This window comes from Branchiostoma belcheri, unplaced genomic scaffold, assembly GCF_001625305.1.
Source record: "Branchiostoma belcheri isolate BF01 breed outbred unplaced genomic scaffold, Haploidv18h27 scaffold64, whole genome shotgun sequence".
Lineage (NCBI taxonomy): Eukaryota > Metazoa > Chordata > Leptocardii > Amphioxiformes > Branchiostomatidae > Branchiostoma > Branchiostoma belcheri.
In genome coordinates, this window is record NW_017804287.1 from 831,840 (window position 1) to 852,080 (window position 20,241).

The 20,241-nt window shown below is 39.4% G+C and overlaps 2 protein-coding genes across 2 annotated transcripts; one reads left to right on the top strand and one right to left on the bottom strand.

Annotated features, from left to right (window-relative positions):
* Positions 1-550: 550 nt before the first annotated feature.
* Positions 551-8,399, top strand: LOC109483305 (leucine-rich repeat-containing protein 15-like). The gene is made up of 6 exons (XM_019786298.1): positions 551-645; positions 877-1,070; positions 6,762-6,769; positions 7,108-7,272; positions 7,816-7,895; positions 8,387-8,399. The coding sequence occupies exons 1-6, from the start codon at positions 551-553 to the stop codon at positions 8,397-8,399; spliced, it is 555 nt and encodes a 184-aa protein (XP_019641857.1).
* Positions 8,400-10,878: 2,479 nt separating this feature from the next.
* LOC109483383 (uncharacterized protein sll1483-like) lies at positions 10,879-16,183 on the bottom strand. The gene is made up of 6 exons (XM_019786388.1): positions 15,959-16,183; positions 15,647-15,744; positions 12,873-12,995; positions 12,255-12,444; positions 11,641-11,853; positions 10,879-11,106 (listed from the first exon to the last, which is right to left on the bottom strand). Exons 1-6 carry the CDS (start codon positions 16,125-16,127, stop codon positions 10,985-10,987), a joined length of 915 nt encoding a protein of 304 aa, XP_019641947.1. The 5' UTR covers positions 16,128-16,183; the 3' UTR covers positions 10,879-10,984.
* Between the last annotated feature and the right edge of the window lie 4,058 nt (positions 16,184-20,241).

The window sequence follows — 20,241 nt, forward strand, 5'->3', positions numbered from 1 at the left end:
TAGCTTTTGTGACTAAATGATACTTTTTAGAAATATTGAAGAAAAACTGTTATGTGAGAAAATGTAAGAGCTCAGTGCTTTTAACCTTAGAATTCTGTACCATCTCAAATGAAAAATAAATAAACATTTATACTCATTTCTGCAATATTGCAAGCTGGTAGAATGCTCATTTGGTCATAATCATTCTAAACTGTAATGCCTAATGCAAATGGAATTTTTAGTTATTTTACTGCCTCTTTTTGTATGAAATCTAATATTTCGCACCGAACAACCTAAATCTTGCATTAAAAGACAATAAAAAAATTTGCATACAACGTATGAATTTTTTTTTTTACTTTGAAGGTCTCACTGATACAAATAGCAACATTAAGCACGTATCGAAGGGGATAAAACTTACTATTTGATCTTTGATTGCCTTGTATTTAGTAATACATAAGTATGGGTATTTTTTCTGCTAAACATCCAAGAAAAGAATGGGTAAAGGGCCTGCAAAAAATGATTGTCTTTTCTTGATTCCTGCTATTTTGTACTCTGCATATTGCAGGACGACATGGCAAGAAAACTGCGACACATGCTGATATTTCTTCTCATCATCCTGAAGGAGCCCGACATGCCAGGAGGTAGCGGCATCTGTCCACCATCATCGCTCGGCAAATGTCCCAATCTTGGCCTCACCAGCATCCCTCAGAACCTCCCTCCATCCATCCACACTTTAGATTTACAAAATAACCTCATAGCTAGTATTCAGAGTGGTGTTTTCTTAAATCTAACAAAGCTCAGGCTTTTGTTCTTGAACCACAACAAGATAACCAGCATTCAGGCAAATACATTCTCATATGCAACTAAGCTACAAGCTTTGTCTCTTTACCGGAACAGGATAAACAGCATTCAGGTTGGTGCATTTTCAAATCTATGCGAACTCTACCATTTGAATCTTAACTTCAACAAGATATCCAGCATTCAATTTGGCACAATCTCAGATCTACCCAACCTTAAATGGTTGAACCTGAAAGGCAACCACATATCCAGCATTCAGGTTGATACATTCTTAAATCTCCCTGAGCTTTCTAGTTTGGAACTTGGCAGCAACCAAATAACCAGCATTCCCTTGGGCACTTTCGCAAATCTAATCCAGCTTTACGAAATAGATCTTTCTTCCAACCAGATATCTACCATTCAGGCTGGATTATTCCAAAATCTACCAAGGCTCAAAAGGTTGTTCTTGAACTCCAACAAAATAACCAGCATTCAGGTTGGTTCATTTTCAAATTTACCTTGCATGGAAATTTTGTTGCTAAATAGAAATAAGCTAAGTAATCTCCTGCTTGGAACGTTTGCAAATCTTAATCAATCCCGGCTCCAATATATTCGACTGGATTCAAATCCCTGGCAGTGTGACTGCAAGATGGCTCCCTTTTGGCAGGAACCTTATAAAAATCGTGCAATTCTAACACAGATAACATGTATCGAACCTCCCAACCTGAAAGGGCAAAAACTTAAAGACGTTAGTCCCCATCTAATCTGTAATAACCCAATCAAATCAACACCTCCTGTTGATGCCCAAAATGTATTCAGCTCATCTGCAGTACCAACATCATCATTTGGCAATACAGAAAACAGTGTTAGCCCAACGGCACATCTTGTAAGCTCCAAGTTTGTCACTATGCCTGCAAATATCCAATTGCAAAGTGCTAGCAACTGCTGCAATCGTATCATCACCTGGTACTTCAAAGGCAATGTTGACTTCACAAATGACACTGCTGTATCAATAGAGTTTAACGGCAATGTTGACTCAATAGATAACTCAAAAGTTAAATGGAACGGGTTAACTACTTCATCTCTTGATGTCTCTGGTACTTCTGGTCCCAGTCTCTCCCAAGTACATGTTGTCATTTTATCTGTTGTTGGTTCGATGGCATCTCTAATCTTTGCTCTTATTTTTGCATTCTGGTGCAAATGGAGGGTGAGGAATTCTAATCCAGCTTCTAAATCCAAACATGCCTTGCGTAGCACAAGCAACACACCTGCTGTAAGAACTAGTGGTTGTAATCAGTATGGGGATATAGACCAGCATGATCAGACAGGACAGGGCCAGTCTTGGGCCATCTCTGAACCCAACACCGAAGCCACGTCTGTTGTAGTAACTACTGGTGATAATATAAACCGGTATGAAAATGTAAACCAAGATAATCAGACAGGGCAGGGTCAGTCTCAGACTATCTCTGAATCCAACACAAACAACACATCTGATGTAATAGTCAGTGGGCATGTTCAGACAGGGTATCAGGCTATCACTGAACCCTTGCACACTAAAAGCACACTATATAACACTGGGCCGACTGTCTCAACCGCACTCACTGATTCATTGGCCACTAAAACTCTATTGTATAGCACAAGACCGAATGCCTCATGCTCAAATCTGTATTCCCATTCTAAAGTTAAAGGTCAGTATCAGGAGGAGCTTATCAAATCCAACACCACCACTGCTGTAATGACCAGTGGCGGACATGATCAGACAGGACAGGGTTCTTCTCGGGCTTTTACTGAATCCAATTCACATGCAACACTAACAGATCATGCATGTGGTCCTGATCGAAAAGACGGGGGTCAGTCTCTGTCTATCACTAAATCTAACACAAAAACAGCTGCTGCAGTAACTTTTGGTGCTGAAAACCGTTATGAAGATATGAACCAACATAACCGTACAGGGCAGGGCCGGCAGTCTCAGTCCATCACTAAATCTAACACAAAAACAGCTGCTGTAGTAACTACTGGAGCTAATAGCAGTTATGAAGATATGAACCAACATAATCAGGCAAGGCAAGGCCAGTCTCAGTCCATCACTAAATCTGACACAAAAACAGCTGCTGCAGTAACTATTGGTGCTGATAACCGTTATGAAGATATGAACCAACATAATCATACAGCACAGGGCCAGTCTCAGTCCATCACTAAATCTAACACAAAAACAGCTGCTGCAGTAACTTTTGGTGCTGATAACCGTTATGAAGATATGAACCAACATAATCTTACAGCACAGGGTCAGTCTCAGTCCATCACTAAATCTAACACAAAAACAGCTGCTGCAGCTAATAACCGTTATGAAGATATGAACCAACATAACCGTACAGGGCAGGGTCAGTCTCAGGCCATCAATAAATCCAACACAAAAGCAGCTGCTGTAGTAACTAGTGGCCCTGAAAACCGTTATGAAGATAATATGGACCAACATAATCGTACAGGGCAGGGCCAGTCTCAGACCATCGCTAAATCTAACACAAAAACAGTTGCAGTAACTATTGGTGCTGATAACCGTTATGAAGATATGAACCAACATAATTAGACAAGGCAGGGTCAGTCTCAGACTACTAAATCCAACACAAAAACACCAGCTGTTCTAATAACAAGTGCTCCTGAAAAAGAGTATGAAGATATGAACCAACATAATCAGCCAGTGCAGGCCAGTCTCAGTCCCAGTTTATCACAGAATCCTCGAATGACGGAAATCCATCTCGTAATGCTTTGCTAGCTGCTCTACTGCCTAATTCTATGTAATATGCAGGTGTGAAAACACCACCAAAAGGCCCAACATCTGCAGAAATAACCTTAACCAGTGGTCATGGTCAGACAGGTCAAGGCCAGTCTCAGTCGATCACTGAATCCTTGAATGTTAGAAAACCTTCAAATACCACTGTACTGGGCTAGCTGGCATCCAGTTTTAGCTATATATGAATATATGGGTCTTCTTTTGGGGCCATCCAACAGAAACAATTGGCGTAATGATATAATTCTTGATCCCTACGTGCTCCTTATCCATAAGGCATAGACAAGCAATTTCTACAATTCGAAGGCAAAGTGATTTTATTCGTTTGCATAACAAACAGTTCGTCAACATTTAACCCCTTCTGTAGTGTCCTGTGAATCCTAATAGCAATGAAATGGCACCAGTATTACACACCACATGTTGTGAGAAAGATTTTAGATTTTTGCATTTTTATATAGCCTGATCATACAAGCAAATCGGTAATGTTATAACAAATGTGATCAAGTAAATGTTTGTCAGCTTTTTGTATTCTGTGTTTTGTAAGGTCTGTTGCATTAAACAGAATAGAAATTATCGTCGATGCAGTACTACATGAAATGTTGTGACTCCCCAAATTATACTTTTTTTAACATTATTATTATGGATTATTCATTTCTCACCTATGTCATATGGATCTCTTTAGTACTTAAAAGTACTATAAAGAGATCCATATGACATAGGTGAGAAATGAATAATCCTTTAAAGACTATGGATAATGACCTAATCCATTGACTTCATTTAGCCTGTAAATGGTCTACTTATCTAGCATTAAGACCAAGGTAGTTTGTTCAAGGCACTAGAAGTGGAATATCTTTATTGATAATAATCAAATGTTAACGTTTTACAAAGAATGCAGTATGCATTTATGATGTTTTAAGTAACTAAAGATCTGTACACGTTTAAACCGCAGTGTATAATACAAAGATTCCTTAAGTAATATTAAAGTAATTGTCTGCTTCTGCAATTGTATATCACATATATTGCATATTGTGCAAGACAACGATGAGGATGGATCCGGCTTATGTATAAAATGACCAGTTGCATACCACATATGCTGATGTATGGATAATTGTCGACAGATGTGTTTTTCCTTTACATTGTTCCTGAGATGCGTTTAACAATTTCTGGGACAGCTTTGACAGCACATCAACATGTTTTGTAACGATTGTATTGTATTCCAACTGTAAAGCTTGTTTTTGTCAATAAAGAAAGCACTAATCGTGTTTTACGTCAAGATACGTCTTTTAACAAAGTTGTTATTAATGTGTAGCCGACAAGTGCAAAATGCGACTCGACAAACAGACTGTCTCAGACAATTATCCAACCGTATGTTTTGAGTAAGATAAAATGTGAGTGGCTTTTCAACATTGCTGATTTGTTTTATTGAGGGTAATATATATTTCAAACTTACATAGCTCACAAAGTATATTATACGTTTTGGAAATGTCTAGAAAACAACTGATATCGTTGTGATAAAATTTTGAGCTCGGGAGGGCGGTGGGGTCTTTGAGGCCCGCGCCAAATTTCCTGTCGTATAACACATGGACAGCTGGTGCTAGAACCAATATACTTCGTGACTTTTACAAAAAAAATAATTGGCAACAATATCATATTATTGAGTTGTCATATCATATTTTGCCATCACAATGGGTTTATGACATTCTTAATTTGTATAATTGTTGAACAATAAACCTTTTCAGCTAAATTGCACAATCATGCTCTCCAACACTACCATAATATATAATTTATGTGATTTTTATCAATACACGTTTATCATTTATGGTAATGATGATATTATCTAAAATCCAACATCCAAAATCCATCTTGTTTCCCTAAAATTCAGAAAAGATTTCTATTAAAAAATTGATTTTTTAGTCTGCTTTTATATTCAGGCTTTATCTCGAAAAAATGCATTTTATAGACAAAGGCAGCATACTAATGTACCGGTGAATGACGGTGAATATTTTACATATACATGGCTTTAAATAATAATGTTACATTGACGTCGGTGCTGTTGCCATGGGCAACATAATACTAAGCATAACTTAACATTCTAGCTTCAGTAAAAATCAGCAAAGCACGATTTAGTCGAGGCTTAATTGTAAGACTCTAATACAGGACAGATATATTGACCTCACATTTAATCGGCACAACTGTTGTGCGTCATAACTTTGTAGCCCAGAAGGTACCAACTGAAGATATTACAGCTTTCTTCAAAGGTATTTTTTGCTTCCAACTTCAGGTAAGACTTGTTTTTTTTTACATACATGGTCGAAGAGGAGAGGTTGACATAGCAGAAAGCCAGGTACACTTGAGTCAAAGGTTTACTTGTTTAAACAGATGTAGAGGGACGACATATGGATGTAAATACACTTTTCTTCCTTCTGCTACATCGTAAGCAGGTAGAATTTTTTGTAGAATTTCCTGCAATGAGCCATGGCTAAACTTAATTTGCTTGAATTTGTTGAAAGTGGTAGTATATCTTTGCCGCCGTCCTTCGGGGGCAAAGCAACTGAAACAAAATTCACCGGACGGGTTTATGGGCCTGGGCGAGTAGGTACCACTCCCAGCACGGTAGATATACCCAGTAATGATATGGTCACAAGGCTGCCAAACCTTTGATTTAATGGTAGAAACTAGAGTAACACCAAGCTTAGATATTAGATATTGGAGGCTATATATATATATATATATATACGCAAAGTGTTTCTCCACATAATGTTTCTCCACATAGTTTATACAATATTTAGGAAAAAGTCAGTACATCTGTGCAATGAAAAGGCCATCTGATTGTGTTTTTATGTTCATCTCTAAACCTGAAAATGTAAAAATATTTTCCCAACATGACACGTCAGCAAAAGAGGCACTAGGGAGTAAACAACCTGCTAAACGTTAATATTCAAACAACCCTCATCAGACAATTAACCAACCATATAAGACATAAAGTGCATGATAGATTTTTAACCTTCTTTATTAATTCTTTTGCTTTGTCCATTTAACATATTACTGGGCTTTAACCAAACATATCTTGTGAGAATATTATACTTTTTAGACGTGATAAAATTGATAAAATTAACGTGATGAAAATCTAGAGCTTAGCGCTACTGTTCCCACGTGCCACCTGTCTGTACCATGTCAAGTAATAAATATTAAACATTTCCCAAATGTTAATATGCAGATAACCAGGTATAGAAAGGGCAAGGACTTGCTTAGCGAACCACCTACAGATATTATATATATTCATAGTAATATTTTCATACGATTCTTCAGGGGAGGGGCTCGAACAAGATGAAAACGACTGCTTGGTTGATCTGTTTGTTATATTATATACATGATACATTATATCATATACATTGATTTTTTCGGGGAATCAATAAAGATAACAGGTAAAGAAAAATGGTCTAGTGTCCCGCAATAGCCGAAAAGGCTAACATAGTGACCACAACTTCAATTTACTTGGATGGTTTATGATTCAAACAGTTTTGAATTCAATTCAAACTGTTTTTATTGTGCACATATTGCAGCACGACATGGGAAGAAAGCTAAGCCACCTGCTGATTTTTCTTCTCGTCATCCTGAAGGATCCCAACATGCCAGGAGGAAGTGGCATCTGTGAACCATCATCATACGGCATGTGTCAAAACCTGGGCCTCACCAGTATCCCTCAGAACCTACCATCATCGATAAGTGTATTATTTTTACAACATAATCAGATCAATAGTATTCAGTCCAGTTTGTTTTCAAAACTAACAACCCTACATGTTTTGAACTTGTGCAAGAACAACATAACCAACATTCAGGCTGATGCATTCAAATATGCAACAAAGCTACAGACTTTGCTTCTGAACTCAAACAATATTGAAACCATTCAGGTTGGTGCATTTTCAAATTTATGCCAGCTTTCCAGATTGGAACTTTACAAAAACAAGATATCCAACATTCAAGTTGGCACATTCTCGAATCTACCCAATCTTAAACAATTAGACCTGCAATACAATCAAATATCCAGCATTCAGATTGACACATTTTCAAATCTACCGAAGCTTTCTTCCTTGATGCTTAATTTCAACCAACTATCCAACATTCCAGTTGGCACACTATCAAATCTAACTGAGCTCTCTCAGTTGGGCCTTTTCTACAACCAGATATCCAGCATACACACTGGAACATTCTCAAATCTACCAAAGCTTAAATGTTTGTACTTGAACTCCAACAATATAACCTACATTCAGGTTGGCTCATTCACAAATCTACCTTGCCTCGAAGTCTTAACCCTGAGTTCAAATAAGCTAAGTCACATCCTGCTTGGAACGTTTTTGAATATCAATCTATCCAGGCTTCGGAACTTTGAACTGAACTCAAATCCCTGGCAATGTGACTGTAAGATGGCTCCCTTACGGCAAAACCTGAACGAAAGTCGTGCAGTTCTAACACAGATAACATGTGCCCAGCCTGCGAAACTTTCAGAAAGAAAACTAATAGATGTCAGTCCCAGGGATCTGATCTGTAATGACCCAACCAAATCAACAACACCTGGTGATGCCCAAAACGTTTTTAGCAACTGTTACAATGGTACCATCAACTCTCATTATCACTGGTACTTCAAACGCAATGTTGACTCAACAGTTGACACTGAAGTTAACGGGTTAACAACTTCAACTCTTGCTGTCTCTGGCACGTCTGATCCAGGTCTCTCCCAAGTGCCTGTTGTCATTTTATCTCTTGCTGGTTTAGTGATATCTCTCGTTTTTGCGGTCAGTTTCACAATCTGGTGCAATTTCAAAATGAGGAATTTTTCTCCAGCTTCTACACCTAACCCACCTGTGCACAACACAAGCAACACAGCTGTTGTAGTAACTAGAGGTAACCGGTTTGAAGATATAAACCAACATGGTCAGACAGGGCAGGAGCAGTCTCAGTCCAACACTGAACCAAAAACAATCACCACAACTGCTGAGGTAATGAATCACCATTATGAAGATATAGACCAACATGATCAGACTAGGCAGGGTCAGTCTCAGGCCAACACTGAACCCAAAGCAACCACTACAGCTATAGTAACTAATAACCAATATGAAAATATGAACCAGCATAATCAGTCAGCCGCAAATGTTGTAGTAACTAGTGGTACTGATAGCCAGTACGAAAATGTAAATCAATGTATTCAGACTGGAAAGGATCAGTTTCAGGCCATCACCGAATCATACACAAAAGCGTTAGCTGTTGTAGTAACTACTGGTCATGATAACCAGTATGAAAATGTTAACCAGCATAATCAGACTAGGCAGGGTCAGCCTGAAACCATGTCTGAATCCAACACAAACACCACAGCAGATATGGTAGTTAATGGCAATGGTCAGAGAGGGTATCAGGAATTCTTGTACAGTGGAAGCCCATTATATAACACCGAAACGACTGCCTCGACCGCACTCACTGATCCATTGACCACTAAAGGTCAATTGTATAACACAAGGCCAAATGCCTCATGCTCAAAGCTGTATCATCACGTTAAGCGCCCGTATCAGGAGGAGCTGATTAAATCCAACACAAACTATACCACTGCTGTAATGACCAGTGAGGGACACGATCAGACAAGGCAGAGTCAGTCTCAGGCCATCGCTGAATCCAGTTTATACACAGCTACTGTAGTGACCTGCTGTGTCAATGCTAAGGCAAAGCAGGATCAGTTTCAGGCCATCACTGAATCTTTGAATGTCAGAAATCCATCGCGTAATGAATTGCTAGCTGCCCTACAGCCAAACCCTATGTATATAAGAACACCTCCGAAGGAGCAACCATCTACAACAATGGGTAGTGGCAATGATTAGACAAGGCAATCCTCGAACATTTGAAATCAAATACGACAGGGTTAGCTGTCTAACAGTCTTGTCTTTAAAAAGAAATAGTCTCACCACCAGAAATCTCCAGAAGTGAAGGTTTAGCTTGAAAGTCTCTTGTACCGCCCATACAGAAAAATTGTCTTCAATATTAACTTGCCATTTCAGGTTGTTTTCTGCAATTCTTTTAAAATTGATTTTTTTAAATGTTTAATGAGGTAGTCAAATATTGTATAATTGCATCTTTGGATTCAGCCAAAGGCAGCATTCTGAATTTACACAAATATGTTGCCTTTTTATCTTGCACAGACCAGGCCAGACCTGGTTCTCGACCATTGGATTATACTAGCAAATGCCATGCCAAATGCTAACAGACTGTAAATTTTTTTTCAGTTCTATTATATCAGGTAGAAATTATCATACTGAATTCAATGTCATTACTCCCAATGTCATACTTTTTTAGTACTGAAGAGATTCATATAGCATTTATGCAAAATAAATAATATCATAAACACCTAAAACATGTACATGTACGTATCATTTTTCATGGACATCAGTTTGTATATGGTTTATATGCCTAGCATTGAGACCACGAGAACACTGTAATAGTAGAATATGTTTCATTAGCATGCTGCAGTTGTTCAACATCGTGTTTATTATGTATTTAATGTTGGGTGTTTACTTCTCTTTTCATTTGTGCTATACTGAGGTGTGGTACCTGTGCCAAATTATGCCTGCTCTGTTACCCCCCATACACATGTATGGAGAATCTATTAGTAGTATTTAACAATTGTATAAGTATTATGATACCTCGCTGTTGGTAAGCATTATGTACTAAAGTAATTTGATATCTATATTGTGCCTTCATAACGCGTCCAAACAAGTGTTTAATACAAAGGTTTCTTATGAAATATAAATATCATATATATGATACATAATATATAACTACATTTCTGCAATTTATATGCATCACATTGTGGCGTACTAGTACTGTGCAAGATGTATGTGCTGGACTGAGTCTAATTAAAAATCGCCAGCACATTTTGTATTCAAGCATGAAGCTGGATCCAAATAGGATTATCAGTTTGTTATTTTGTTTGTTTGTTTGTTTGTTTGTTTGTTTGTTTGTTTGCTTGCTTGCTTGTTTTACTTGGCACGTGAAGTTTTATATGACAACTGTGAATCTTGGTTCTAGTCAATAAATAAACACTGATCGTGTTTAACAGAGCGTTACTTTCACTTTCTTCTGTTACCCAATTTGTTACTAGTGGTTAGAAGACAAATTTAAAACAAAATGCGAATTACAAGAACGTCAATAGACTTTGATTCTTAGGCTATGATTTGGAGGAACTCGATGCCTTTTCTTGTTAATGATGATGTAGAAAGGTTAACATGGCACGTCAGCAAAAGACACCAGATCAGGGAGTAAACAGGCAAATAACTACACAAGTCATTCAGTTTCATGTTTAAAACGTTTATTGGTATAAAAAAAGAAAGAAGTCATAACTATACTGATTTATTCACAGGCATAGAACAGTAACGATCGGGAGTACCAGGTCTACTTCTAGTTGTAGGTTAACTCATAGTGCATGGATGGGGGGATGAGGACGGTGTCAATGACCTGGATGACACCGTTAGTTCCAGAGACCTGGGCTTCGATCTTGGCATCGTTCACCATATCTCCTCCTGCGGAAAAATAATTAGAAACAATGCAGAAGTTTCTAAACTATTGCAGTAATTGTTTGAATCATACATTTAGAAATACAGACATTTTTCTTAAGTTATTTTCATGATTATAGATTTAGATAAGTAAAAAAGGATGCACATGCGTATAAAATTCAAAAAAGGTTTTGGAAGAAGAATTAGCATGAGGTTTAATTTGATTGAGTTAAGACAATACCAACAAGCATTTGGTTATTACATTTTTTGTGTCGTAGAATGTCGCAGAGCACTGAATTCTAAAAACGATGCCAATGTATTGTTAGGATCAAATTATCATTGAAGTTCATCTGTGTCGATGGATCGATTTTAACGACCACTGCCGTCCTCATCATGATAATCAATGGCCAATCGCTTCGGAACGTAAACTCGCGAGAGTTACGGTTATAGACAAGTGACCTTATTCACACTAGACGGACACGTGGTCAAACGTGTTAGGGAGTTTATATCGTTCACCGTCTATTGTTAGGATGGTCATTTTTTCCACGAAATTCAACTCACCAGCCTTGGACATGATCGTGACGTCCATCCCCTGAACAGTCTTCAGCATGTCCCCGTTGCGCAGCCCGGCCTGGTAGTACGCGCCTGGGAGGACGTGGTACGTCAGGACGTTTGTCAGCGCCGTCACGTTCTTCAGCAGACCGTCCAGAACTCCTGCCGGCAGCTTGGCAAAGGCCGCGTTGGTGGGAGCAAACACGGTGAAAGGGCCTTCACCTGTAAAGAAAACGTTTCAGAGTGTAAAAAAAAACAGTTCCAACAGGTCATTCTATTATTTGTTGAAATGGGCCAGATGATGGATCCAAGATGGCTGACCCTTGACGTCACAAATCAACATGGTGGAGGCCATCTATTCAAGGGTACAACAAAATGAAAAACAATTGCTAAAAAAACTGTGAAAATCATATATGGATTGTGTAAATACAGAGGAAAATGGCAATGCAAAGGAAAGAAAAGAAACAGGGAAATATGACAGAGTAATATGACATTTAAAGTGGAGGAGCATTGAATTCATGCCTAACGATGCTTACCTTAACAACTAGATTCCAATCTTCGTTGACAGTCTAAAAGCTTCTAAACTGGATTAGAAAATTATTTAAGGGATACAAAGATCTAACCTGACAGAGTTGCGACCAGACCCGCCTTGGAGACGGCCGTGACCAGGGTAGAGAAATCTTTGTCACCAACAGCTATGTCCACGACTGTTCCCATTGGCACGGGGAACATGACCTGGCCGATGACGTGCACGACGCCATTGCTGGCTGTGTGGTCTGGGCTTATCACAGGAGCGCCCTCTGCCGTTATGACCTAGAATTGCAGAGCGTCTTAAGTTAGTCTTTGTACCATTTTACTGTCGTTATGTTACTATCGATATTTCTAGCTTTGAGGCTTGTTAATTGTAAGCTACGTCGCTGCGAGTTGTAGACATCAGCAATGACAAAAGATTTGAACTTCATGATCATGATATCGAATCGGTGATGGTCATTTCAAAATGTCAATCATGACTTAAAGTCCAGTTACAAGTGTGTGTCCTAATTTCTTTTATAATTGCTTCAACTGTCATGGCACATTTCCAGTTAAAAATGGCCCAAAAATGACTCCTAGGCAGAAATTAAAATATCTGCATTTGCATTTTTGTTTAGAATACATCTAACTACATTTGTGCCAAATGTAATGCTTTTAGACATTTTTTAGCTTTTCTTGACTTGACTATAAACTGAAAACATATAACTCACAGTTGGCTCGCTTGTATCGTAGATGTTGATCCTAATCTTGGGTCCTGCCAGAGACGGGACCAGAAGGTTGTTTTTCAGGTCTGTGGACAGGGCCGTGCCGGGAGCTACGTGGAACTCCAACACCTAAAACAAACAAAAAGAAGACAAACATCAACATTTAGCATCAAGAATACAGTACAAAGTAGGAAGCAATATACCGTTCTCGAAGCCAGGCCCCCTTATAGCAACGCCCTAGCAACTCGAACACCTGCAGGAAAGTTAGACAGACAAAATGGCTGCCGTGGTCACGTGGCCAAATCCTGTTGGCTTATTGGTTGAAACTTTATTGACAGTCAAGAACTATCTATTAGCTAAAAAAACCTAACTATGTATTACTTCCTGGAGGGCTGTCTTGTATCTTTGCTTGTGGTTGGTTCTATCACAGTCCGATTGACATCACTGACGGACGACGGACCTTTTCAAAGAATAGACAACGTACACCGAGATGCAATTAGAGGATCTTAAGGATCTAAGATCTTAAGGATTTTACTGATAAGCCGACGCGTCGTGCGTAAGGAAGTCTGTTTGTACATGTAGCAGCCTCCAGGGGAAAATTGACCCAAATAAACAGAATACACGACGTAGATACAGGGGTTACTTCAGATCATTTCTTCTCTTACACGGCTGGGATGTCACCTTTGCCGTAAGCCTAATCTCCGAGTAGATTTCTTAGGAGGCAAGACACTCTCAAGTTGGCCAGGCCGTACCCAGTCGGCCATTAAAGGATATTGCCTGCCCAACTAGTTATTGTCTTGCCTCCGAAGAAATATGGTAAGAGATAAGGCCTAGCGCTTACGACAAAGGTGACATCTCAATCGTGTAAAAGAAGAAATGATCTGAAGTAACCCCTGTTTGTACGTTATGTATTCTGTTTATTTGGGTCAATTTTCCCCTGGAGGCCGTTACAAGGCTCATCAACAACATCCTTTTGTAGTTACGTCTAGGTGTATGTTGTCTATACCTTTTAAAGAGCCACACAGCCACTGAAAAACTGTGCCCCACATTTCATGTGGAAGACGAATTTTGTGACTTGTCTTACAGTATGGGGATCGACAGAAGCGTAGTCTCTAATCATATCTTTTGGTAGCTACAAGACAGTATGGAATTTTCGAGATAGGTAATCCAGTATCCGTTTGACCAACGTAAAAAAAGTAACAGTGCATAAAAGGAAAACCCGATAAAAACGCATAAAAACACGTCGAAAATGTCTACATGCCAAAGTCTAAAAATCTGCCTAAAATACAGATTATTACCAAGGTACCTTCAACACTTATGGGGCACGAATCACTTTCGCCGTACCTGTTTTCAAATTTGAGACTTAATCATCCATATATGTATATAATGTAACTTAAAACTTGTTATTACGAGTACTAACATTTGTAGTTCTAAAGGTGAGATTGGTTATTCTTGAAGTATTGTTTATTAGTTGTTACCATACCCCGTACAATTGAAGGGCAATAAAGTTCATTCAGTCCTTCATTAAATAAATATTTCCAAACTACCTGACAATTGCGTTCTGATCAAACATACGAGGAGGCAATAAGTTTTCCTTCGTGAAGAGAAATAAATGACTGGAAAAAATTAAAGAAGCGATTTCTCTCCTTTAACGATGCGCCTTTTCCCATCAAAGGAGATGAGATGAAATTACTGACGACAGGCCGGCCGCCTACGCAGTGTTTGACAGGTGGAATAAAAAGGTCCCTGAGGGAGAATTAGATCATATTTACGAGAGCTTCCCTCTGGAAAGGGTAACTCATTAGGCGTTAATTATAGCCTCGAGAAGTCGCTGCTGTAAAAAAAAAAGTCTTAAATAGCCATCTGAAAATGGCCATGTAAAACACATGCTCAGGCGACAGTTTAGCTTGCTGAAGAGAACTTCAACTTTCATTAAATTGTTTTTTTTTTAATCGAGCTATCAATGGTTATGTTGTATACCGTACAAGCTACTTGGAAAATGTGAACACGTGCACAGCAGGGCAAAGGGCAGCATTAACTAGGTCAGATGGCGTGTTTGGTAGGATCCGTTTAGTGACGGAGACAGTCATAGAAACGGAAAGATGACACACGAATTATGTCTGTCCGTTTATGATTATGATACTCGTAGCGTGCGTACGTAGCATAGTATAGCTGGATACAAAATGTTGACACGTGCCCAGCACCTATGGCAAAGGTCACTATTTCAAAAATAGGTCAGTTGACAGGAAACACGTTTATATCAGTCACGAGGAACCTTTCTGAGATCACGAGTGTTCTGTATGTGTGCCTCACACAACACGATGTAACTTATAATCGGAAGGTCAACAAGTTTGTTTGTGCCTTTCTTGGGAAAAGGGGCGTGGCATAGGAGTACACTCTTACCGCCGCGTGCAAATGATGTGTTAAGCTAAAGACTGTTGAACTATTGAATATACATGTAATATACATGTCAGGGCAGACACTCCAAATTAATTGGTAGAATCGCCAATTCTACCGGCGGAGATCCAGAATAGAGTCTGTTAATGTTCAGATACTCGCTGAAACTTTTCAAGTTTTCATGTCACTTTACACAGATGGGTTGACTTGACATTTACGATGTGTAAATGGGAGAGGCTGCGCAGGTGGCTACAGGTGCAGAAGTAAACCCACAAACAAACACACCGTAGACAAAACGTAAAAAGAGAAACTGGAATATTATTAACTCATAAGCCAGTGTTGTGTAATTGTAATAATAATAGATGAGTCCTATTTTACTCTACCTCTGTCAGTAGTGTGACGTTAGCTTCCAGAGTCTTCACGAGTTCTTTTGGCAGGGCAGCGAAGGCGGCGTCAGAGGGCGCAAATACCGTGAACGGACCTGGAAATGAACGGCATAGGATAGGGTTATGAAAATGGCAAAGCGAAATGTAACGTTTGAAATTTCTACATGGCATAAAAATGGATTCAATATGCATCTATAGTAACGCTGTCTACTGCTAAGTATTCAAATACAATACCTTTATAATTATGCATTTATTTGTAGTACAAAGTTATAACAAAGAATAAAGGAGAGAAAATATAGTTTACTATACCTTTTCCTTCCAGAGCGGACACTAGACCGGCCTTCTGTACCAGCGCTATGAGTGTGTTTTCCGTCCCGAGGTCTTGTAGCACGTTTACTACAGTTTTAGCTCTAGCAATGCTGGTAGCGTGTACACTAGCCGCAAAGGCCAAGCAAAACACAGCAGCTACAAACTTCATCTTCAAACTCTTACAACTCACTACAAAGCAACAGAATCTTACAAATCTTGCGAATAAGTCGAAACACATTGTGAAGGAGCCTTTATTATATACCCTTTGTTGTGTGTTAAGTAATCAACGGCAGGGGATTTGATTGGTCGAAAGATCATGTGCGTCATCATGTGATCAACCGAGTTATGAAACTTACGATCACGTGCTTGCTCACATGATTAACCTAGTTACGAAACTTGAGACAATATTAGGTAACTGTTAGGCCGTGTTTAAGTGAAGTCACCCAAGGCGCTTTACATGCGGTTTACCCCTAAGCCGGTTTCAAGTGGCTCCCTCTGAACGCTCCGAAATCACATTGAAAATCGCCTCGATCCCAAGCCACTTCTTGAGGTGGTTTCGAATCGGTTTTCCCGCTTCGCGATTTGCGTCTGAACGCAATGTGATTTCAATGTAACTTCGCCTGGTCATGGATTACGGGGTGATATTTCTTTATTTATATGCAATACCAACTTTTACGTGGCAGCAACTTAAAGAGCAGTAATGGTCAAATAATGTGTCCGTTCTAGGACGAGCTTCACCGCCTCTGGCGGGACCACGTCGGCATTGGCCGAGATACGCTGGGAGGGGGGCAACAGCAAGCAGGTCGTTGACCTCTGACATTAATAACACGCCACCTTGCGTGTTATCATCAAACAGCAATAAATGTAGCTCAAGCGAATTGTGATCGGACACGGTTTCACAGGAGTGTGTGACACGTGGACCAGATGTGAGGAATGTGAGTCACCCGAATCGCGGTTTGGGTGACTTCACTTAAACACGGCCTTAGATAACTGTTTACTGGTGCTTTAATGAGACATGTGACTTGATGCTCACGTGCCTGTGAGAGTTTGTAATTTAGGTGTTTTTTTTTTTAACTATAGACTTTTGACATTTTGCCCTTGTCGTCAAATTGTCAGCTAGGATTTTTGAGAAAGGGATTTACGACAACAGTTTTTCGTCACAAGACAGACAAATTTCATACGATACATTCACAACTGCCCCAGTTGCAGTCGTATCCTCAATAATTTTCTGTCGTAAATCTATCTGCAAGCCCTAACCGACCCCGACTGCCAATTGTGAAGTCTTTTCACCCATAAATAATATTGTATATCATTATAGATCTAGATTTTGTAGTCAGCAGAACATCTAACATATGATACACAGTAACTTTCGAAAACATGTATCTAAAAATACCACTGAATACCAGCACCCTTAGTGACCTTATTAGTATATTTAGTTTTCCATATCAACATTTCATATGAATTCGTATCTATTCAAACTGCCTATGTCATTATATGTATATCAAACGATCTTTAAAGTTGCAACAAGAACGATAATTCTTCAGGCTAACTGTTGATGTTTTAGTATATCATTTAATTCTTTGTAGATTTACCCTCGATAATTGCCATTGAAAATAATTATGCTATAAATAAATCGTCTCTATGCGTCTTTTCACTAATGGTAAGCATGGGAAGAATACAAATCTCATGATTATGTACATTCTTAAACAGTAGTATCTCAAGCCATATGTATATTTAAACTTTTAACGTACCCATTCTAAACCTGTTTTTGTTCGTGCATACATCTTAAGATTAAAAGGTTATTAGAAGTAGCCCGTACGGACGGTTGTGTATTTGCACGTATTGTTTACAAAACAGATTATCATGGGTTCGTTTGCAGTTCCCACCCCCAAATAGATTTAAGGGACTTATCATTAACCTAAATCCGTCAGAAGAATTAGTAGCCGTTTAGTGTTTGCTTGTATTGTGTACTCAACCACCCAAACACCGTATATTTGATCAGCACTACCTAAACAGTCTCCTCGGCGTATGTGTAATACACGTGTTTGGCTTCGCCCAACAGTTTACAAAGGTCATTTGATGACAAGCCCTCTGTTTTGCATTGCCCATTACGTTTTTGCATTGATGTTACGAGTCACATCCATACGTACGATACACCTGCGACTACGATTTTTTTTAAATCCGCAACGACCTTGTCGTATGTCGTATGTTTGAGAAGAATGATCGTCGTAGGCCGTCTTGCGACAGGGTTAAGACTTTAACTAGATACATACGACAGCCCCGGTCGTAGGCAAATCACAGAAAAAATATCAGCTACGAGGGTGGATCAAAAAGTTCTCGGCCTCACCTAGAAAACGTCGTGGCAGAAAAAAATTTCTCACACTATGTTTCAACATAGTCCCCTCTAACTGCAATGCACTTGGTCCAGTGATGTTCCGGGTTTGTTTTCCCCTTGTGGAAGAAGGTTGAATCTGGAGCCCCCAGATAGGGCTCACCCGCACTGATGACGTCGTCATTACCATAAAAACGTTGACCACGTAAGTGGAACTTCAGTTTAGGAAATAGGTAGAAGTCCGAGGGTGCTAGGTCAGGTGAATTGGAAGGGTGGGGTTAGACTTCAAAGCCAAATTCGTTTGCTGCTGTCACTGACCCCTGTGCTGTGTGGACAGGTGCATTGTCATCACGCCAGCTCGGTGCTTTCCTCTCCTTATCTCTTTGATCGTTGTCCTCAACTGTTGCTATTCTGTTAAATAGTACTCCCCATTGATGTTTTAACCTATTCACAGGTATTCAGTCATGATTACTCCCTTGCTGTCCCAGAAAACAGAGACAAAACCCCTGTCAACGGATGAAACTCGATAAAACTTCTTGGGGGCCGGGAAACATTCTTCATTCATTGTTTGTTCTGTTGTTTTGATTTGGGGTGAAAGTGGTGAAACCATGTCTCATCTTGGGTGAAAAATGTTTTGAGGTAATTGCATGGATTGGACTGAATTCGTTCCTTGAAATGTCCAGCTTGTTTAACTTCTGATGTTCAGAAAACATTCTAGGCACCCACCTTACAGACAGGTTGCTCATCCCCAGGATGTCTGACAAAACATTGTGAACAGAGCCACAACACAGGCTAAAGACTCTGCTACATGTTGGACAGTCTCACATCTGTCATTTACTACCATGTGATGGATGGCCTCAACTGGATTGTCCATGGTGCTGATTTGTGGCATCCTGACATATTTTCATCTTTGGTGCTCACCTTGCAGCACTTGTAGCTAGCAACCCACTTTTTTATAGTTGAATAAGAAGGAGAGTCATCACCAAGTGTCCTGACCATGTGTTCATGGATTTCCTTACGAGAAATCCCTTTTTATCGATATACATGATCACAGCACACGCTTCTGTTGCGGCCATTTTGTGATTTTGCCCTCACCCGCCCCATTTTCACGGGGCGTCACGTGCTAACTAATGAATATAGAAATTTGAATTTTTGTGTGCAGTGATGTAAGACATCATAGTATACAGTTATACTAAAGAATAGGAGTTTGCCCTTTATTTTCTAGGTGAGGCCGAGAACTTTTTGATCCACCCTCGTATCACCGACGGCGACAATAAATGCCAGCACCACCCCCCTTGCCATCACCTCACCGAAAAGAGCAACCCAATTTTAGAACACGGTACAAGAGCTATATAGTTAGTTCAGTGCCCCCATTGTCCCAAATAAACTTAAAAGTGTGCACTCAAAAATCTCGAATGTCTCTAATGATTTTTGTAATGATCTCGTACGTAGGCGTTTGGGCGTCTAACTCCTACGGTACTTTAATGACATTAATGGCCACTATTTTCGTCGTTCAGAGATTGATTCTCTGAGTTTTGGAAAAGGAGTTTCAGGCGTGCCAGAGTATACAGTGCAATTTTACGGAACACAGTGCAATTTTACGGAATACAGTGTAATTTTAGTAGTATACATGTACAGTGCAATTTTATTGAATACAGTACAATGGTATTAGTATACAGTGCAATTTTACGGAATACAGTGCAATTTTAATAGTAAACTTGCGCTGTATACTAATTCCATTACACTGTATTCCGTAAAATTGCACTGTATTCCGTAAAATTGCACTGTATACTCTGTCTCCCCTGAGTTTAGTAGCTATCAGCTATTAAGCGTTGTCTTATCTGTCACGTGGACATGTCTACGTGTAAACACACGTGCACTCTGGAAAGACGATCTTTGATCATCACTGACTAAAGCATCTGCTCGACGGCAGTGATGTACACGTGAATGA